The sequence below is a fragment of the Seriola dumerili genome, unplaced genomic scaffold, assembly GCF_002260705.1.
Source record: "Seriola dumerili isolate Sdu_G_001 unplaced genomic scaffold, Sdu_1.0 BDQW01000478.1, whole genome shotgun sequence".
Taxonomy (NCBI): Eukaryota; Metazoa; Chordata; class Actinopteri; order Carangiformes; family Carangidae; genus Seriola; species Seriola dumerili.
In genome coordinates, this window is record NW_019174733.1 from 4,396,363 (window position 1) to 4,419,678 (window position 23,316).

Sequence of the window (23,316 nt, forward strand, 5' to 3'; positions counted from 1 at the left end):
TGGGCATTAATCAGTTCTCATACATGCCTTGATGCAGACCCAGACACATATACACAATTAAATAAGCATCCACTAGTAGCTCTAAGAGATGATTGGAAATGAAATGTTTTGATGTAATAATATTGTCTGTCTATAGTAATATTGTCTGTATTTTGAAGTATAGATGTAATATTTTTATACAATATCATTTTTCAGTAATATTTGCTATATGATTATATTGCGGCTGAAAAATCTACTATTTTCATTGTGGATAAGTCTGACAATTATGTTCTTTGCTAATCAATGATTGGTTTGATCTATAAAATAGATCAGATAGAAAACAATGAAAAATGACCATCACATGATCCCAGGGCTCATCAGCTGTAAAAAAAACTAGGATGTTCAGTTCACTATCGTAGAAGAGGAAGAAAAACTGCAAACATTCACATTTGAGAAAGTTGAAACCATTAAATTTATTATTGTTTATTATCAAAATTGTTTCTGATAAATCTAAATATTAGTTGCTTTTTCATTTTATGCAGATGGATTGATTAATCAACTAATCGTTTCAGCTGTACATTTTGTATCTGTTACAGTGGCAATTTCACTTTGATTCTCAATCTAGATTTTCCTGAATAGTTCTAGATCTGTGTCTAAGAAATCAAAACATTTATAGAGGTAATGGACACGCAAATTCTACAAAAACTGAGAACAGATTTCCTTTCCTGTGCTATTGTGAAGCTCAGCTTAAATATAAAGTGAGTCAGTGTTTAAATTGTTCCTTTCTCTTTACTTCAGCCTCTCTGGATCATCTCTCCTCTGGATGAAGCCACAGTAGTCAGGATGCAGACTATTAAGACAGTGGAGACCCAAGTGCCCTTTCTGAAAGAGAGTTTCTTTACCACCACTTTCAAAGGAAGGAGGAAGAGCAGCGTTACCAACATCCTCCGTAAACAACAGCAATCACTCCTTAATCAACAACAGCAACAACAGTGCATTTTAGAGCATCACCAGCAGCATCCCAAGCAATATCTTTCCCCTTCAGTTGAAAACGGACAAGGGCAGTGCCCTCCGGAGCATCTGCAGCTTGCCCGCTCGACCAGCAGCCCGTTATGCAAGACAGCCGAGCATGCGGGAGCAGATGGGGATAAAGAGGAGGGGCAAAAAGAGAGGAAGGATCAGAGAGCAAGAGAGGCTGTGCAGGGGAGGGGGGGTGAGCGAGCAGTGAGTGGTAGTGAGCCCGCGACTGTCAGTGCCAGTCTCCTCCTCCTTTCATCATCAGCATCAGCATCAGCGCCACCGGGGGAGGCAGCATCATCATCATCACAGCTGCCTTCAACCGTGGTGAGTAGGCAGCAGGGATTAGGCAGCTCTGAAAGCGCTGTATCCAACAGAGGACCAGCATCAGTAGCAGCCCAGGAGGAAACCCAGCATGCCCAGCCTCGACCCCAGCAGTATGGCCTGTTAGCCAAGGGTGTCCGCCTGCTAAGGAACATGGGGAACCAGGAGACAAAGCAGAAGAAAGGAGGAGGAAGTGGTGGAGGAGCATCAGGGGATGTCTCCGGTGATGGTGATGCTGAAGTGGACAAGAAATCTAAGAAGTCCCACAGCAAGATAAGTAAAGGAGGAGGAGAACAGAGTGGTAAGAAGAAGTCAAAGTCAGAGTCGAAGGGCTCTGTGTTTTCAAGCATGAAAATCAGGAAGAGTTTATCCAAGGCGAAAGGATTGTCCAAGGATGACATGTTGGAAGATGGAAGGGCAGCACACTCTGGTAAAGCAGGGCTCAGTCCCGGTGCCGAGGCGAGCCTGTCAGCTGATGAGATGGGGATGCTATCAGATGTCGAGGGGGATCTAAGCTGTTTGCCCACAGAGAGTCACCAGTCTATAGCAGACGAGATTGGCCGGAAGACGAGCTCAGGGTCAGATGCTGACCTCTACAGTTTTCACTCAGCGGCAGCTGAAAATGAAGACCTGCTCTCTGACATCCAGCAGGCCATAAGAGACCAGTGTGTGGCCAGTGACACGGTGCTGGAAATGGTAACTGGCCGCCTACCTGAACACTCGACCTGTGACGGGAAAAAGGCCCTTGAGAAGGTAATATCTCACCAGCTGTTAAATCTTGATAGGGAAGTTGGTAGTGCAAGTGTAGCTCAAGAAATAATTGCTGAGTGTGAGGAATTAAAGAACGAAAGCTGTGATATACCCATATCAAGAAATTCATCTGGTCCGGGGTCTCTGAGTGAGAGCGGTCCACCATCTTCAGCCCCAGACACAGAGAGAAGCAGTGGCAGCCTTTTCCCAAAGACTAATAGCACATATAGCTTCCCTGACACTACAGCCACCACCACCTCGTATGAGAGTGCTGAGGAGCCCCAGGAAGACCTGGAGAGTCCGGTTTTTCACCCACAGCAGTCTCAAGGTAATCAAGCTGCACTGAGTAAAAACATATGCGTGCCAAGTGTTCGCTTGGATCCTGTGGTGGCTGGGGCAGGGCCAATGGGGGCTCACAAAAGTGTGAGCAGCATGGACCTGTCTATGGAGAGGGAGGAGGAAGAGGTAACTGGCAGATGGGACTTCCTGTCCCTGAAAAGGAGGAAGAGTAGTATGTCTATTAGCCAACTGACCACAGACAGCCCTCTTGCTCCTCAACCTAGACGGACATCCTCCAGCTCCTCCTCTACTGTCAAACTCTACCCACCAGTCCACCCTTCCTATGTTAAGACCACCACCAGGCAGCTCACCTCTCCAATTGGTTCTCCCATTACCAGCCCCCACATACCCAGGAAAACAGATGCCCCCGTTGCTCCAGTGGAATCCAGTGGGGCCCAGGGATTTAGGAGGCGCAAGCAGAGGTCCTGCTCCCTCGCTGGGCCCCTCAGTGTGTCTGCAGACTGGTCCCCAGAGCTGGATGAGCGAAGAGAAAGGGCCAAATTCCCAGAGCAGGAGACAACAGAGAAGAGTCACATAAGTGGGAATTACTGGACACTGGGCTCCAGGAGAGCACATTATGGACGGCAGACCTCCATTACCACAGCACCCTACCTGGATGTCTTCTCTGGTGAGTCACATATGAAACAGGTAACTGAACTGTTGGCACACATAAAGCTCAGTCAGGACAGGTATAAAGGACTGTTTTTTGGTGTGGGCTTCCTCACAGATAAGTGCCTGATTATGTAAAATCAGCCCATTATTCATTAGCAATATAACCCACCATCTTGGCCATCATTGCACTGATTATGGATGGCATTGTGGCATGAGATGTGTGATATCATCTTTCTTAACTACAGACATGGCTAATTAGTTTAATAAAGACCACAGTGATTATTAACAGCTCTCTGTCTGGAAGGATTTAGGCACGGGGTGGGGGGGTGGGGGGGTCTGTCTCAGAGGAAGTAATGAATGAACAGGCAGAGAAGAAAGGATTAAGAATAAAATAGTACTCCAGGCTAAAGACATCTGGCAGGTTTATGTCACAGCCCTACAATATTGAACAAAACAATTAGTTTATATACTGTTAGATAAAGCCCATATTATACTTTAGTATTTGCATGAATTTAGACATAGATCAGACATAAAGAATAAGACTGGTGAATTTATATAATTTTCTTACTGTCAACAAATCCTTTAAAAAGCCCAAAACCAGCAATATGTTAGTCCTTCTCTCGATACCTTCCGACTTCCAAACCTATTTTTGACATTCAGCTCCAAGCCTATTTGTTAATGTAGACTCATTTACCTAAACCAAAAGGGAACTGTAGTTTTCAGCAAATGTTACTCAAACAGGAGTAAATAATGCATTTGTTGGGGAATATTTTCAGCCACTGCAGATTAGATATGCAGGAAAATAAGGGTAAACAACAGTGCCCATGTTGATAGTAACGAAGGAACATGTCACCCAGTGTAATGGTTTCATTCATTAATGTGTTTTTTCCTAGTGTTTCGACAACAATGGAGGTCTGTGGCACAGAGGAGTAACCTACGTCAGGCTTTAGTTCATTCCAGTCATAGTGGGACCAATAGTTTTGGTCTTTTCATGGGATTTGTTGACAGTTGGAGAAATATAGACTATCGCCAGACTTGCCCTTTAATGTAGTAGTCTATTGTCCTTCATTTTATTGACTCCTCCACTCTCACAAAAGCAACCTTTTCCTGACCTAGCGGTGTATCGGGGGAGAATAAAAATCCTTCCCTTAGAATATTTGAGATAGTTCATCATTTATTCCTATTGTTGCTGGGAATCCCCAGTGGGCCGGATGTGACTCACATTAGCTCCGAGCCCCATCCTCATTTGACATTATGCAATGGTATTGTGAAATGATTATGGTAATTGCCTAGTGATTTAAATCCTAATGACTTACAAATTATCACATTATACAATTTATCACAGCGGGAGTACTAAAGTTATGATTTAAAAGTACAATAGCTTATGAAAACCATGATGAAACTGTGGGTGTTCTTTATTGAGAAGTGTTTTCAGAACAAATGCCTCCTTCTAATAAAACAATGCCACTCTGTCCTCCTTTCTGTTGTGGTGCCGTTCAAGGGCTCAGCTGCTCTCCACTGTCTGCGCCTGTGCTCATAAATCAGAGGACCGAATGACAACACTGCCACCCACCCACGGCGATGCCATCCTCTGATTCCACTGGCCCAGACATAACACACACATACACACACACACACACACAGTGCACACTTGTGGATGCTAAACCCAACTGACAGTTTATGTGCATGACAAAAATAAATCATGATACGAGAGCCACAGACATTTTGGTGCCTTTACTGTATCCACACAATAGAGATGGACTGTATCTTGAATCCCCATTAATATCAATTGTAGGATATGAACTGTCCTGTTTTTATTCACAGATTCTGGCTATTACACCAGTCCATCTCACACTTATTCAGCACTTCATGTGATACCAATTAATTCGGTAGATTTTCCATGTCACATATGGCCCTTAGGAACAACTGGGAAGAGGAAAGGGGGAAATAGGGTTGAACAATTGAAAAAAATAACAACACATTCCCTGAGACTGATCACACAGATTCTGGATCTAAATTCTTGAACCTGAACTGATTTGACTCTGGATTTGATTTCTGTCGCACAATTTCCGAAACATTACAGCATTAGCCTTCAGACTGTTTGTCCTCAAAGTCCTCAAATGAATGTGCGCAGGACAATGAGTCATGGGACTTTGTTAATTCATTTGGTGCTATCCCCGGAATCACATGGTTTAAAAAATATTAAGTTAGTCTAACAACATTACAAACTCACCGCACAGTGTTTCAGGGTTGGTCTTTCTGAAGTAATAGAGCTGTGATTATTTTTCAGGCTCCACATCCTCTGTAGATGTCAATAGCTTTTCCAACCCCTAGTGATTACGTCTACTCCTGCCATCATCAAGAAACAGGATTCTCCCTTATCTGGGATCCAGAACTGCTCCGGGACTTTGAGATTAAGACAAATTTCATTAATATTTCTCACAGGCTAAACTCGCTTTTCTTCCTTACTCTGGTTCCAAGACAATCTGTTTTTCTTCCCCCCCACTTTATTATATTCAAATGCAGAAATTAACAAGCCCTACAACCACAAGGTTAAGCCATGTGTGTTTTCTCTTTTACAGCCAAAACTCACTTTTTAATCATATAAAGTTCATCCATCACTGTTTTTGAAACCAAAATAGTAGTTTAAAAACTGAGTGATATTATTAGATATATTGTGTGGTAACATGCATCTTGAATATCATTTGTCAATTCTTTGTGCTGCACAATTAACAGCATCTTTCTCGTCACCCACATGTAAATGGTGTGAATAGAGTTTGCAAATGAAGGTGTTTAATTATCACATATGAAACTGAGACATCTCTATTTAACTCTTTGTTAAGCTATCTAAAAATAAGTAGTATAAAAATATTAATTACAGTCCAGAATCATGATTAACATATCTGAGCATCCTTCTCCACATAGAAAATGGAGCTTTGTGTTCTCCAGGCCAGTTTCATTCTTGCACTGCATCTCTCTTCTGTTCTCAGGTCGCACTCTGTTGGACAGGCTGTGTATGCATCATGGAGATGGGTCCACAGAAGAAGAGGCAAAGGAATTGTGTCATCGAATGTTGGTCCAGGGTGTTTTGCAACCATTCAGTGATGGCTCCGCAGAGCCCCATGGTGACAGCAATGCCTCAGGAGTCTTTAATGTAAGACCTTTCTCATCACTGTCTGTCATCACACTTGTTTTACAAAAATGACACAAGCTTTCTTGCTTCAGCTCGGCTCAAAGCTGAATAGACTTCGCTGTTTTTGAACACTGTACAGTCAAGTTAAAGAGGAATTATAGGATCAGTCAGCATTGATTTTTTTTTTTTTTTTTTTTTTTTTACCTTAATTTGACATCAACTGTAAATTACCAAGTTGTGATGTATGATTTATATTTCTCACTTTACCTTTTTATAACAATTCATTGCGTGAAGATAGTATAACATTGGCTGTTACACAAAAGAGAACATGTGCTTATCAGATGAAATACTCAAAGAATGCTGTAGTGATTACCTTATATGCATTATACAGAGTCAGTTCAAAGCTTATCCAATATGTTTCCACATATATATATATATTGCTGTGTTACTGTGATTCATCCCACAGACATTTCATTATCTGAAGAGCAGTGGTGCATGTAGTCAAGTCAGAGTGACCATGTGAAAGTTGATTTCATGAATCTTTAATTCTTCATTCCAGTAATGCTTTGCTCAGACCTAATCTTGTGTGCATCACATTCCCTTGCACAGTTCACCACGGCCACTGTCAAAGCCATTTCTGTCAAATTCCCCCTCTAGCTGCGTCCATCTAACTGAACTTTATGTTGGTAATACTGCAGGTTTAGGTTAAGGACGTATAACTATGGAAAAATTAAATAGAAATTATTATGTCATTATTGTTATTTTTACCCACTGTAGCCATGTGGCTCTACAGATGGCAGTGTTGGTCAGTTCACCACTTTGGTCTAGACTGAAATATCTTAACAACTGTTCAATGGTTTGCTATGAAATATTACACAGACTTTTCCTCTACCGCCAGCATGAGGTTGACATTTCTGGTTTTGAATGAAACCCCTTGAATTTTCCTCTAATCATCAGGTCAAAATTTAATTTGCCCAATACTTTGATTTATGACCAAATACCTGGAAAACGAATGATATTCCCGTCAGCCTCATTTGTACTTTGAGGTTTGTGTTAATTAGCAAATGTTAGCATGCTAACAAGCTAAACTAAGTGGTCATAGTAAACATTCCCTACTATACATTAACACGTTAGCATTCTCGTTGTGACCACATTAGCATGCTGATGTTTGCATTCGTCTCAAAGTACTACTGCTAGCTTGGCTGTAGGTCTTGTAATTTTGTATATCAAAGAATATCATCAAATTAGTGCTGCACAATGCACCTCCCCCACAGAAGTACATTCATGGACATACACATTACATGCTCATATGCATATCTAAATGCAAACAGCTAAACTCATACGGACAAAAGCAGGATTACATGCATGCTCTCAAGCTGTATTTGTTCCCATAAATACAAATCTCTCATATCCAGTCACATTTTACTCTTCTTGTGTAGCGTGCACTCACGTTAGGGCACAAATGCAGAGTGCTTTCTTTTTATGTAAAACTCTACTAATGGTCCACAGTTGCATGAGTGTGTTAAAGACACATGTGCACATATACAAAAGGACAGCCTGAGACACCCATACATGTTCAGACATTTCCCTCGCATGGCTGGATTAATAGCATTCCCTCTGACACTCGCTTAGTCACACACACACAAATGCACACATACACACATCTGTGCTTGCGTAGACCATCTGCTGACCATGTTATGTAATAACTCCACGTGCCCTGGGCTCAGGCTGCTCTTCCCCAGCAAAAAGCTCCTCACTCTCTCAGTTTGGCCTGGAGTCCTGCATTATTCAACTTGACCAAGAACAACCTTTGCTGTGGCCATTGAAAGTACAGATCTTCTTGTTGTTGCTTTCTGTCTTTCAGCTAATCTCCCTTTTAAAGTAAATCATCAATTTGACTTTGCTTCTCTGCAACCTTTTCACTTAAACCCCTTTAATATCTCAAACCTTTATACTCTCCATTTTACAGTTAGATTCTGTCTTGAAATGAATCACTTACTGCATCACCTCTGTCATCTCTTTCTCCATCTTCCTTTCCTTTTATATCCACTTGTATTTCCTTTTATATCCACTCATCTCCTGTTTGTCCTCCACTTTGCTACCTAAATATGGCATTGTATCAAATTTCATCACTGTATTTTGCTGGCGTGAACAAATGTGTGAGGGATTTGTTTCTTGTTCTGCAAACTGCCTGAAATTAAATACTCCACCAGCTTCATTCAGTCCAAAAATGGGATTTAAGGGAGGATGAGTATAAAAGAACCATATAAATCAAGTGTCATCCCTTTTATACTTGGCAAAACATAGCTGAGTGGATAAATACTAATTAGTGGCATTGGCTCACATCAGTCTGGCATGCTTTTTTGTACCTTGTGTGCGTGACTCTTTTCTGGCTGTAGGTCAGGTTACCAGAGTTCAGCTAATGGGTTTTGTCCTGAGAGAAACCCTCAGTGCATGTTGGGAAATGTAGGCATCAAGTCTCTGAAAAAGATTAGCTATTTGTGCTCACACATGATTCACGTGCACATTAAATCTTTACACACATTAAGCAGATTTATATGATCTAACTGTTCAGTGATTTGCTTTTCAATGTGGCATATTATCATATAATTTGTCTCTGCACGGCACTAAGCTCTACACGCCACTTTCCATGGAAAAAAAATTACTTTCCTTATTAAAATCTAAGCACAAGTATTTAAGAAAATTAAGGAAAGTTCAAAACAGCTTTTCGAATAACTTGCTCATTATAGCTTTGATATATTTCACCTTTGTACTGGGTGGGAACATGCTCACAACTGGGTCCTTTGAATGACCCTCATAGTATTTGTGGATGTCTGTTGTCATGCCTGGTATGGTCTTTACAGTCATTAAAATAAGTACTGTAACATAACATGAATGCAAATGCACTAATTCTCAGTTTATAATTAGTTGTTTGTTTGAAGTGATTAAGATTTTGTACTATTTGAGAAACATGCTTTACCATACATTAAAATAATTAGGCAGTTTTCATGGAATACACAACAACGCCGGCTAACAAGCAGTTGTAGCTTAGCATTTTTATTTGCGCATTTTGACGGAAGAGTGACCCAACGCACGCAAACATAAATGTAACATGCTGCTGTGATTGTGGAGTGGTATCTTTTGTTTGGCACTTAATGGGAACATTAAAAAACCTGCTGCCAAAGAAGCTCTGTGGTTGCACACTGTGTTGAGGCATCTTGAAAGCAGTCTTGTGAACAAATGTCCAAGTGGTCATGAAGTGGACCATTTGAAGAGAGAGGGAGGGGGAGAGGGAATGCAGTAATAATTCTTTCAGTGTGTTTTTGGGCTCAGTTTTTAATCTCTTACTACTGCCCTTCAGTAAATGAGGTCCAACGGCACTTTTATTTATGTCTAGTGGCGACATCATGTTTCATGTTTTTGTTGAAGACAAATCTAGACAGGACAGCTAACTCTGAAAACCAGAAATGATAAAAATCGTAGTCACTAATAATTGTACATTCCAACTTGTGTAAACAATGCTATGGGACTATGAGACAATAAATAAGATGCCAAGAATTAGCTTCCACGGTCTGTTTGATTTTACTGCTGCTTATTATCCTCAAGTGTTTCCACATTCGAAATCTTGCACAAAGAGCTACCACTTAACTCATATCCCAGGTGGATGTTATTTATGTACTAGTACTAGTCCTTGGAGGGAGCAAGTAGTTTTAAGCACAAACATCTGACCTTGGATCTGATCTCATTCACAATACATGCACTTGCTTGTTTTGTGAACTTCATGCAGGAGGAGCAGCTGTACACCTGGGCATCTGTAGGCCTGCCAGTGTCCTCCCACCTGTGGGAACTCTACGGGGGTCGAAGCACAGGCAGAGTGCAGAGCTTGATATCCCCTTTGAATCAATCATCAGCGAAGACACCAGGAGCTCTACACTCTCAGGTTGGTTGCATAATCTCTTCGTCTCTAAATATTTAATAGCGTGTTTGCCCTGTCTGCACTCTGTGCTTAACGCTTGCTTTGATTTATGGTAGAGCCTTTTGTTTTACTGCTAACATCAGCTTTTCTGTTTTTATTTTTGTGAACATTTGTCTGTACCTCTTACTTTCATTTTTTACTGTAATCATATCAAAAGCAAATTAAAAAATGAAACTTCACAGGTTTTATATAAATACGTCTTTCTACAAGAGCCACTCGCTGACTGATGAGTGAATGCCTTCCTTGTATCAGAAGACTGGCATGTATTTATTTAAAGCCTTAAAAAAACTATTTCAATTGAATTCACAAATATAAATGAAACACACAAACAAGGCAAAAAATTACTGCATCATTTTAAGCACACACAGCTAAGTAAAGTTATCTATAGGTAAGGTGGACTCCTAAGGCTCTCTTCCCCTCATTAAATTCATATTTTGTTTATTTTACAAACCTTATGTCAAATGTGCGGAATTGTCTGAAGAGATTTGAAACAAATGTAGAAATATGAATTAGATTTGTAAATATAATGCATTTTATCCATACAAGATTATAAGGCATGGAAGGATGTGATTGTTGCTTTGATGCATATTTGATATTATTTTGAAATCTGAAACAACATGACCTGTGTTACCTGCTCTCGGAATACAGTGAACCTCAGTCCCATCGCTCACAAGATGCTCTGGATGAACTGCATCAGCTGCAACTTATTCTTTGTCCACCAGAGGTCAGGCTTGTCTTGAAAGACTTGTTAAATTGTCGCAGTGAACCTCCCTCTTTCCCAGAAGACTTAATAAATTAGGTAGGCCATACTGACTGAACATTCTCCTTAAGATTCAACGATGTGACCACAACTGGGGAATGTGTACTAGCAGACACAGACCCTCCCCATATGAGGCCCAAGGAGACTCACTGTCTCTGGGGTCAAATCTCTCGGTATCCCCTCATCCCTGCTCTAACCAGTCTGGAGCCAGAGGTCTGATGGAGTCTAGACATAATGGACTTTCTTGACCCTTCTTTAGCTCTTAGCTATCTCACTAAGCTCTTTCAGTTGTTGGCGTTTCTATTGTTTGTAAAGTAGAATTTATGTGTCCAATATTCAACAGCAAATTTGAATCTGCTTTTCAACATGTAGAGTACAAGCTAGGCTTCATTCCCTGTTTTTAAAGAAGGTTTCATGTAGGAAAGACACAAACAACACAAAGTAGTTGTATGTTTAGTGAAAGTCACCTCTCTTGTTCTCTGACAGACAGAGTCCAGCAGGCTGAAATCAGGTCAGTCTTCCTCAGAGGATGAAAGCGGTCTCATCCCTCAGCTGGAGAGGACCATCGATGACCTGCGGATTAAGATTGCTGTGTTGCAGGGCCAGCAGGCCTCCTTGGCAAAGGGCAGCGGGGATAATATGGGAGCCCTGGGCGCTGCCCACCACAAGGCCTCACAGATAAGAGGGGGAAGATTGGGGAAGATGAGCCAGGAGGTGTCTGTCCAGACCTCGCCTGTGGAGGAGGAGTTTAAGTTTGACGTGCCTTTCAGCAGAGGATCAGGCAGCGCGTCGTCCTCTGTTTCTCCCTCCATCCCCAAATCGACAGAGAGTTTTGTTTGCACGTGCAAGCAGAGGCAGCAGAGCAGCACCCAACCAGCTCCTCTGCCCCCACCTCCCCCTCCTCCTCCCCCTCCCGCCTCTGGTGGTATGCCCCCACCTCTGCCACCACCACCACCACCTTTACCAGGAGGTGTCGCTCCTCCTCCACCACCACCTCCGCCGCCCTTACCCGGTCTTGGACCTTGTCCACCACCGCCTCCCCCTCCTCCTCCACCACCAGGTTTTGGACCTCCACCACCTCCTCCCCCGCCTGGTTTCGGACCACCACCCCCACCTCCTCCACCGCCTGGTATGGGCCCACCTCCGCCACCCCCTCCGCCTGGAATGGGCCCCCCACTTCCACCCCCACCCCCAGGCTTTGGGCCTCCACCACCACCAGGCTCCATGCCCTCCATGATGGTCCAGGAAGCTGCACCCGCCAAGGCTGTGATAGAGCCCCCCAAGCCAATGAAGCCGCTCTACTGGACACGCATACAGCTGCATGCTAAAAAGTAAGGATATGCTGTATAAAGTGAAGATAGACATGGATCATTTGCACTAAGGTATGCTCTGAACAGTAGAGAATTGAGAGGAAGCTTGTCCACTTAAGATAAAGATCGGCCACATGCTGTGATGGCAATAGAGCTGCTAACCTTGTGGAAAATGAAAGTGATGCAGTCCAGGCATTGCGGTCAGCACTGAATTGACTTGAACCAGGTTTCTTTCCTTAATAAGGCTTGGAAAATTGTAGTTGAATAAATGTCTAGAAATAGACCACTTGATTTATTTGCAAGTAAGGAACTTGATACTGAATTCTAAATGTAATTTGTTGGCTGACAGATTTGACAAGTGTATAACTTATGGATTTTTACTCTGCTAAAGATGACAAATGAGCGCCCATAAAACATCAGAAGAGACTCTAGAAATGTCAAAAATGCCTGTTGTGGTGAAATAATAACATGAATTACTCTATAAAAGTGGCTCCACTTTTTCAAACAATGCATGGCAGATTAAAGCTTGCCCACTTGCCCACTGTGAATAATTCCTCTTTCCTCCTATCTTTAGACAAAGTGACTCACTTGTGTGGGAGAAAATTGAGGAGCCAACTGTGAACTTTGAAGAATTTGTGGAACTATTCTCCAAAAGTGCTGTTAAGGAGAAGAAAAAGCCAATTTCAGACACAATCAGCAAGTCCAAGGCCAAGCAGGTACTGTACATTTTATGGTATTTGTGTGTTTGTCTCTACATACAATAAACATACAATATAATGCATCTGTACAGATTAGTTTATGTATACAATTGCCTGTGTGTGTGTGTGTGGCTAGGTCACCGAAAACGCCACTCTTCAGGGCTTTTCTCATCTTCACTATTACTCCTCTGGTGCCCTGCTCCTCTCCTTCTCTCCTCACTGTCAGTCTCTGAGTTGCTTTGAGTGACAGGAGGAACTGCTACAGCCAGACAGTTATTATGTGGTGTGAGCTCTGGCTCCCACCCGACTCCCCCGTGACCATCAAGTGGCACCGAGCCAATGTCTCGCGTGCGGTGAGGAAACCTCACGACGGTGATGACTGTCGAGAGAGAGAGCGAGGGGTGAGAAGGAAAAAAGGGAGGGAGGGAGAAGCCTGGGAGCCGTATTTCATGATGCGGTTCCTCCCATTGTGCTTTCTGTACGACTTAGTTTAATAGTCAGACTGTTTCCCTCCCTAATGCACTTTATGCCACTCCATCAATCTACAAGTCAAACATTTTGATCCACAATTTAAAGCTGCTCTAGTCAAGATTTATATGTTAATGTACTATTCGCCCAAATTATGTGTCACAAATCACAAATAATGTTGCACTAGGGAAGACTGCTTCACCCCTCTAATTGAGACCCAGTAGAATCACATGACAGCTTTTGTTGAGATGAAATGTGGACGTTGGTGGGAAATCTTTTTAGTTTATGGGAAGTGATGGATTGAAACTTGACACCAAAAAAAAATATTGAAAGGCAGCAGTTGAATGAAAGTTTTACTTGCAAAAAAAGGTTGCACTCCTCTACTCTTAACATAGAAAAAAAAAAAAAACAAACATAATAATAATTTAAGTCCAGTTGAGTTCTTTCTGAAGCCACATTGCATCTTTAAAAATTAAAAAAATTCCAGTGCTGTATTTACCTTTGCCACATGGTCCATTCCAGGTGTGTGTGGAACAGCTGATGTCCTTTGGGCCCATTTTTGCATTTCTATTGTCTCCAGCTTTGATGCTTGTCACTTTAAGGAGACAAGATAAATCTGAAAACAGCTCAGTGGACTCAAATCTAAGATGCAGGAGCCTTACTAACTATCCAACACCTAGGTGGCTGGCATTTAAATGCCGCCAGACAATATAAGGAATGACTTAGATGCCACTTCCAGCACGACAGGTGTACGGTCCACAGGGTGGCAGACAGCTGAAAACTGTCAAGATAAATAAACACAAACACAAGTCTGTCAGAGAGATAGAATATGGATCAGAAATCATATTTGAGCCTCAGCCTCTGTGTTTACTAGTTTCATCTGCTCACGGGTTCACTTGAGTGTAACACTTTTGCAATGCTCAGTGATGTGATCCTCAAGCTGTGAAGAGTCCTGAGAGTCCTGTATAAGAAAAGCCACAAGCATGAGCTACTTCTCTGTTTTTATGAGGAACATGCAACAGCAGGAAGCAACTTGATAACTGCAGTAGCTAAGTTAAAGCTCTTTCAAGTGCCTTTCAAATGAATGGAAAATTTGTCTTTTTTGTTCTTTTTAGTATTTCTTGGTTATTTATTATTATTTATTATTATTTATTGCATAACACCTTTCACATTATTCTTACCGCATGGGTTTTTGTTTTTAGTGAAAAAACACAATCCTGGTGAAAATTGATGCAGTCTATATGTGTATTGCTTTGAGATATGTAACAGGGTGGTAGCAGCTTGTCTTTTTTGTAGTTATCACAAGGAGTCGCCAAAGTTTTCAGATCCTACATATAAAGGGTATAATGTCTGAATAGAATTTGTAGTTCATTTTGTGATAAGATTTTTTTTGTAAGTCATTTTTACTTTCACAGATCCAGTCATTAATGCCACCGAATCCTATAGTTCTATTCACTGTTTCAACCCAAAATTAATCCAATCATTGATTCAACAGGAGATAAGATAAATGATAAATAGATGTTAAAGGAAAATAATAGCACAGTAGAGTAACTGGGTCTGAACACACAGAAATAGTCATGAATGTTGCTCTAACTAACTGAAGCTGAGTACACAGTATACGATAAATTCTACCACTAACTCACCTTGCAGCTTTGATCCAATAGAGCACAAAAGTCTGCAGCGATGAAAAAACGGTAGATAAGCTAACTGAATTTGCCCTTCACAGGGAAAATCACACTTTCATACAGGAATCCTTTTTCAAACACACTTCAGAAATAGCAGTCATCAATCATGTTGACACTCCAGGAGCTGTCAGATGATTGCTTCCACATAATATAGACACACAACAGAGCAGAACTACACCGGCAAGCTTAGATGTAGTGCTATTGGTTTGATAGGTGATGACACAGCAGGGAGATGGAGAACGACCAGAGTGAATGTCCTCTCCTTGCTGTGATGTTCTGATTGATAGAACTGTGAATAAGTAGGCTACCACATCATGAAGCAGCTCATGTTGTGGTTGGATTGCTAAATTGTGGGAGACAGGAGACAAATTGAGTTGGGTGTGGGTTTAATTCCCTTGGTCATCACTGCATGAATCTGCTGTGGGTGTTCCCCAACAAAACAATGGGCTGAAGATATTGAAGTAAATAACGGCAAAATAAAAACATGCACAGAACTGTGACTGACCCCAATTTGGAGCCAACCTTTGACATTTCCAGCTTCCATGAGGACCGGCCCCCAAGGCCTCAAGACGATCGATCACATCACCTACCACTTGCAGCTCTTCCCAACCCCCTGTGTGTTGTGAGTTCGACTGTTTCGCTGATGAGAGGGAACAAGCATCTTCTGCAGAACTCCCGCCTGAGAGCAGCTTTGACGTCAGCTGGCAGAGGCCAGTTTAAAGGCCTCTGCAGACAGCAGTGTCAAATGTGAAGAAATACAATCATAATCCAGAAACAAGTGTTTACCCTTGCGGAGCTGTTTTACAGTGTATGCTGCTCTCCACAGTACACAGTTTATTCCTCCTCAACACTCAGTTTTCCTGCAAGAAAATAGAATTCTAAAAGAGGTTAAAAGAGGATAGTCTATATGATTGACAGTCGGGCTACAACTCACAATTATTTTCACTATTGATTAATCTGCTGATTATGTTGTTTGTTATTCCTTCAGTCCTTTGGTTAGTAAAATATTGGAAAATAGTGAGTGATGCTCCTGTTGTGCCTGGCCAACAGTTCAAAACCACAAAGAAAGAGAAGAAAGAGGAGCTGCAAAACGTCACATTCAAGAAGCTGACACTAGGGATTTGGCATTTGTGACTAAAAAATTAAGTAAATAGGCTAATTAATTCATCACGAAAGTATTTTCAGCTTGATTTTCTGTCAACAAATCCAGGGGCTTTCAAAGTCTGATACTGCACCCCCCAACCCAAATGCAGGGTAGTTTTGTTGTCCTAAAAGGTTACTGTTGAAATTGTTAGTCATGCAAAAATACTTTCAATAACTATGGTGGTTCATGAATCCAGCTGTGTTTCATTATAAAATAATAAAATAGTAAAGTGATCCTCTGTAATATCAGGCCACTCTGCTAGGGACTAAACTACTGAACTTAATGTAACTTAAAACTGTTTGTACATTTGGGAGACTCAGGTCAGCTGATAAAAGTTGACTAATGACCGCCTACTACATAGCTGCCATACACTAGCTATCACAGACTCACTGTGGAATCATATCTCGGACGGCCTGTCCCCTGAAGCTGTGGCTGAGCCAGGAAAACAGAGACAGTTGGGGCCTGGTGATATAACTTCCTGTGTGTTTGAGAGGTCTGTGGTCTGTGTGATCTGGTTTAGATGGAAGCATTCTGTCTGGATCGCAGTAGGCTACGGGTTTCCTGTCCTGTCCCTTCACCATTTCCAGCTACCCAGCACACACTTGTGCTTACTTAGATGAGCATTGGCTCATAATGGCCCCCTTGGATCCAGTTTTTCATGCATAATAACCACAATGGCTTGATATTCAACTCCTGGCTGTTTGACAAGTGGAAGCTATTATTATTCAGCTAACTTTTGTTAATATTGCAGCTTTCAGGGCAGTTTTGTACCTGGAATACAATTGTTTTGACTACATGTTATTATAAGTTTTGATGGACTTCTTTCCCCTTTAAGAATATATCTGTACTCTGTGATTCCAAAAACTAATATGTAAAAAAAAACTTGCACATTCCTTGTATGTTTAATCAGTCGATCTGCTTAGCAAATAAGCCTGTTGTGTAAATGACCTGTAGGTTTTTAATCACCAGACTGAAAGATGATGGATGTGGAGAATTGGAGAAAAAATGAAAAAATTATTAATCACCGTAATTCATCTAGACAGCATTATAATTTTCCTAATGTTTGCGGGTGAATAGTCTTCAGTTTTCCTCCCACAGAAGGAAACAGACGGAGAGAAGGGATGTTGCTGTCTTTTGTTTCCAGTTGGTTATTAAATGTTTTGTCTGCATGTGTGCGTCATGGTATATGGAGTATTAACATCTCTAGTCTATCTGACCTCGTATAACCCCACTGCTCATGTGTCTTTGTATCATCATTTCTTAGGTGGTGAAGCTTTTGAGCAACAAGCGTTCACAGGCTGTGGGTATTCTGATGTCCAGCATTCATCTTGATATGAAGGACATCCAGAATGGTAAGTGTTATCATGTAGCCATGTATCTGACTCATATTTTGGGAAGTGACACAGGTGATAGTAAATTGACACAATTGTGCGGACGGTAGGATGTGTCTTCTCTCTGTAGAAAGCGTAGCTGTTTTGCCCTGCTGATTTCAAAAGCATGACTACTGTCATAGTCAATGTGGGGAAACGTTAAATAGATATAATAGATTATATATTTTCCAATAGTTTCTAAAACATACAAATGATAATACTGCTCTGATATTCAATGTACCTGTATTTCACATGAAAAAAAATCTGCTTTGTCACATAAACTGTCACATATATACATTTCATCAATGTTTTTTATTAGCCACACTAGCTGCACGGCTCTGGGGGTGGCAGTTTGTCTGTCTACCACTCAACTACTATTGGACAAATAATATTGAAATTTCATAAAGATGTTCGCGGTACCCAGAGGATGAATTATAATCCCTTTGCTGATCTATTGACTTTCTGACTTGGGCCACCATGAGGTTGACAGATGCTATTGGATGGATTGCCCCGAAATTTGGTGCACCCGTTCATGCTCATAAACACGCTGATCGCTGTCATCAAACCCCACTCTGAAAGCACAACATTTTGTGAAACATATTCTGTACACATAATGTAAACCGCAGTGTTGAGATTTTTTGACCCTGTCTGACATAAAATACAATAATATTGAATACTGGCTGAGGTCATTGCCAAAGCTTAAGCCTCTCTTTAGTAGTTAGCTTTATCACAAGTTATAATGTTGCGAGGCACATGAAATGGGTTTCCTTTGTTACTTTCTTCACGCCTGTTTTTCTTTGCTCTCATTTTGCATAATCTCTCCCCATCTAACATTCACATCATGTTTCTCAGTTGCTCTCTCTCTTTCACTGATGAGTTGTCACCATCTTGTCTAAACGGCTTTGTTAAAGTGAAGTCATTCAGGAGATGTTGATGGGAACAGACTGTCTTCCTGTTTTAGTTACTCTCTGATTGCTCGCCAGTCTTCGCTCATCCATGTGTCTAAACACTCTTCCTCTTTCTTCCATCCTGTTCAACCCTCCTACGGCAGAGCCTTTATTATGGCTTCAAATCTGTTATCTCAATGCGTATGAAAGTTGGGTAGGTTACATCAAAATAAATGTGCACCACAGAAACCATGGCTGGTACATATTGTACACTTGCACAGCAATAAACAGTGACTGTGTGATGCTATTTCATTTGCAGTATCTTCAAAGCATCTTGTGGACTGAATTTTAACTCTTCTATGTTTCAGTCTTTGGTCACATTCATCTCAGGTCAGAGTGGGAGGCCAAGCGAGGGCCACTCTCATCAGCACTGTCATTCATCTCCTATGTTAGGACAGTTTTAGCCATAATACATAATTAGCCCTGATTGGAAACTTCAGTATATCATGGAGAGCCAGATCAGAGAAAAGATATCTCTCAGTATGTGTGCTAGTTGTTCCTCAAAGCAGTAGGATTCCAACTGCCCTGCACAAGCAAAATAACCCTTTTTTATTTACTTTGTCATGGATTTTAATTTAAGGATTTTTAGACATATATTAGGCAAATGATTATAGCCATAGAAAATTCATTATTTCACATAATGAAGAAAACTCAAAAGAGATATTAGTGATGCTATTGTTTTCCATTTCCTAAAAAGATCTCATGTTCCCTTGTGCCATCAGAGGTTTACGATGATTAAAGAATCCAAGTACAATTTGTTTACTCAAGAAGATTCATTCATCAGAACATTATAATTATTGTGAATCATTGTATTTCCTCTTGATTCCATGATGAAGAAGTCGACTAGTAAAGCCCTCGTCACTTGGATATATCTCTGACTTGAAAAACAAGTTCTTAATCACTGATTTAGATTGTGTCTGTTCTATGACAGCACGATTGCTCAGTGAGAAGTCAACACATTTTTCTGTTCCTCACAGCTGTTGTTGTTTGTTCTCAAGACTTGGCCGACACTCTGCATGTTTCATAGGACACTTCCGTGCGGTGTCTGCTTCCTGTGAGGGTTTGGAGCGCCAGTCACAGTATTAGATGGTGGTTGCTGGCGCCATGCTGGGGTTGAATGTGGTATAGTCGGGGTAGACCCAGGCAGATGGATCTGGCTTATGGTCATAAGAGGTCTGTGTCAGAGTGATGATACGGCTTTCTCCCGTGTCTTTTAAAACCCGTCTCCAATCAAACCAGCCAGCCAGACTCTGGTTCAGATAGTAATGAAAACCAAATGGTTACAAGAGAAGAGTGCGAGAAACAGAAAAAGGGAGAGTCGGAGGGAAAGGAAGTTATTTCTGTGGTGGCTTTGGAAGAGGAGACAGTGTGAAGAGTTTAGAGAGTGACAGCAAAGAACTGGGAAAGTAGGAGTGGATTTGCCTTGTGGCTCAAAAGTGAAGAGATTAAAAAGGTTACAGGATTACATACAGAGAGAAAGCAATATCAAAGCTAAAAACATGACACAGAAGTGACTGGATCTGTACAACAGCCACTTCAGGCTTTTTCCCCTTTTTCTAATTTTGTTTTTCTCTTGATCTTTCATATTCTTGTTTCTTGTGTTGGTGAAAAGCTTATATGAAGTCCAATCATATTCAGTGTCAAGGCATAAGATGTGATGCAAAGTGAACATTGTGCACCGAGTCCATTACTCCAAGCTCCTTTATCCACCCTGACGCTAGCTTTTCCCCCTGTATCTCAACAGCAAATCAGCAGATCAAAACAATGTGAGTAATTTGGACACCCACAGCAGAGTGAAATACATATATAGGTGTCGAGTGCTTCACTGGGTGACTGCGTACAGCAACACCTCAGCCTCAACACCGCAGACCCCCGGGCTCTGTTTGTCTTTAAACATTTACTTTCAAAGGATTAATGCTCGCGGGCGCCAGGTCCTCGCGCCGAGACAAAAAGGCGACACCAGGAATTCAAACACAGGAGTTCAAACACAGATCTTTGTACCTTTGACAGATTTCTAAGACCTCCCTATTTATGTTTTAGTTTGTGGCCCCTTACATGCGATCGTGATGAGAGCTGATAACTATGTAACTCGCAGCAAACGGCTCATGATGCTTCATGTGGGCCATGGAGGGAGAATTTCTGCCCTTGTTTCATGCCGCTTTCAGCCTTAGCAAAAAACACTCACATTTGAAAAGGTCTTCTGTCACTGTTTGTGATTGTTTTTACAGCCAATGTAAAATGTTGTAATCTAGAGGTTGTGAGAGTGAAGGCCTGTCTGTGCTGGTTTGATTTCTGACTTGTTAACGGTGTTAAAGGTAACCGAGAAATGTCATGACATGCTTTAGCGTTAACATTAACATTAACCATGTCATCCTCTCCTTCCATCCACAGCCGTCCTAAATATGGACAACACCGTGGTTGATCTGGAGACGCTGCATGCCCTTTATGAAAATGTGAGTAGAACAACATGCTTTAGCACTACTTGGAATTGGAGCTATGTCTTTATGGTTACAACAGTAATAAACATTTTTTAAATCTTGCAAATTTTTGACTTTGAAGGGGGGATGATGAAGTCTCATGTGGACAGTGGTTTCAGTAAAGTCAATAGACCAGTGAAAAGACAATATCCCAAACTAAATTCATTTCTGGACTTTCCTGCCAATGCTGAATCATATAAATACACAGTGTTGAGCAACAAGCCCAGTACAAAGTAACACCACTGACAGCTCAGGCTGATCTTGACTGCTGCATTCAGTCTTGGAAAACCGTAGCTTTTTCTTCTTTCTTTTCCTCTGTGGTTTGCTGTAAAAGTATTATTTTGGAACAGTTTGCTTGTGAGAAATAGAATGATTTATGGTTACACATTTCATGCCATATATGAATAACAGGCAATCATTTTATTAAAGAATGAAACTTAAGAAGACTCAACAAGCTGTGTTATCAACAAAATGGCAGAAAATCATTCATCAGCTGTTTAGTGTTGTTTTATTTGGCGCTTGACTGAGGGTAAACCACAAAACACCAACTGCTATCCATCACAAGCTACCTTTCCAAGATTATCAAAAGCTTTTGTATACAGTGTAGGTGGGGGAAAATCCACTTTTTAATTAAATTGGAATATCTCATTTAAAGCAACATGAGATTTGCACTGTCAGTCAGAGATGCCACTTCACTGTGAACACGTTTCTCTATCTGGAGGTCTTATTCCATGTTCCACTTGAAAGGGTGAACTAAAGGAAGTGTGCATTAGATACCAAAACAAACAGGCGAGCCACAAACCGGACGGGTATGTGTGCTGTTTGGCAACAGAGTCAGTCCTGTATAGGTCTGTCTGCTGGAGCTGGGAGGGGACCAACACTTTTCCATAGTAAACATCTTTTTTTTTCACACTGGATGTGATTGATTCCATTTTTATAATTCCCCTGTGCAAAGGAAATGGTAGTTGAGAAACACCAGTGTTTGTGTCACAGAGCTTCTCTTGAAAGGGCTGGTCTGTTTTAAAAAAGAGAGAGAGATACTACACTGAGCTTTGCCAAGTGAAATCACCACATTGTGTCGTATAATATTTGCATAGAAAGAATTACAGAGCTGTCATCACTATTTTCCAATATGTCTCCATTTTGGCTATGAAGGGCTCCCTGTATATAGTAAATACATATTCATCAACTTTCACTGATAGAAAACCTCCCCCGCCCAGTGGAAACGGTTCAGGACCCGTTCGAAGTCAGGTCAGTAAAGAATGAAACATGAAAACGGGCATGTTTTCCACATTTCAACTGTGATACAGTTTTAAGATGCTGTGAAATTCCTGTGAATTGCTTTTTGGCACAACTACACAGGAGAGGCCTGGACCTTTGGCTGCCAGAGGCATATTAATAATGTTGATCATGGGAATGAGACTGAGGCTTGAGACAAGCTGTAGTTATGAACCAATGTGTCATAACTGAGGATCAAAAGTCTTCTAACCTCTCCACTCACCCCAAGACTTCAAGCCCTCTCCCTCTCCCCCTCTCTCCTTCTCCCCCTTATGGCCTAAGGCTATGTTATTGGGTTGAGGAGCCAAATTGTTTCTCTTTTGTATTGCGAGACTCCATCCTGTCTGTGGGTCTCCAGCCCCCTAAACCACAGTTGGCAGCACAGTCAGCCTGTCTTGAGGAATGCGAGGGGCTTCTAATGGTTACACCCTCACTCACTGTGCTAGGAGCTAGATCACACACTGCTCTCTCTCATTCTCTTTCTTCTCACACACACAAACATGCTCACAAACAAACATGTTGACCCATACAAATGTGCACAAACCGTACTGTATATGTACATGGAGACAGAAACACACTCACAGGCGGGGACAGAGTCGCTCAGTCTATGAGCTGCGGATTACAGCCACTCCTGTTCTTTGAACAATAAGCCACTGCCATTAAAGGGGTCACAGTGATAGTGGGACACCACTCCCACCTCTCTAATATCACAAGCCATAATCTGGGCCCAGACTAGTTGTCTGAAGTTGAAGTTCAGACTCCTTTCAGCTGAGAGTAGCTAAATGTCATGGAGGTCAGTTAGAGTCATAGTCCCTCCTACGAATTTTAACACAACAAATGATCACCTCATACAATTTTTTTTTTTTTTAAGTCTAAATATATATTTACATGTTTATTACATGATGCAATTTGTCATTAAGGGGCTATTGTTTGGCAGGTCAGTGTACAAAGAGTCTCATAAATGACATTTCATTGAAAAATGAGTGACATAAATAATGATTAAGCCCCGGCTGGCTCTGTTTAGCCCTGTGCTAGAAACCTGGCTAATG

The 23,316-nt window shown here is 41.4% G+C and overlaps 1 protein-coding gene across 1 annotated transcript in view; it reads left to right on the plus strand.

Annotated features, from left to right (window-relative positions):
* The first annotated feature begins 822 nt into the window (after positions 1-822).
* Positions 823-23,316, plus strand: part of LOC111235377 (formin-2-like) — a 36,145-nt gene continuing 13,651 nt past the window's right edge. Inside the window, exons 1-7 of the mRNA XM_022763818.1 lie at positions 823-3,037; positions 6,012-6,175; positions 9,942-10,094; positions 11,377-12,221; positions 12,775-12,916; positions 17,460-17,547; positions 20,904-20,965. Of these exons, the coding sequence (XP_022619539.1) occupies positions 823-3,037; positions 6,012-6,175; positions 9,942-10,094; positions 11,377-12,221; positions 12,775-12,916; positions 17,460-17,547; positions 20,904-20,965 (3,669 nt within the window). The remainder of the gene's footprint in view (positions 3,038-6,011; positions 6,176-9,941; positions 10,095-11,376; positions 12,222-12,774; positions 12,917-17,459; positions 17,548-20,903; positions 20,966-23,316) is intronic.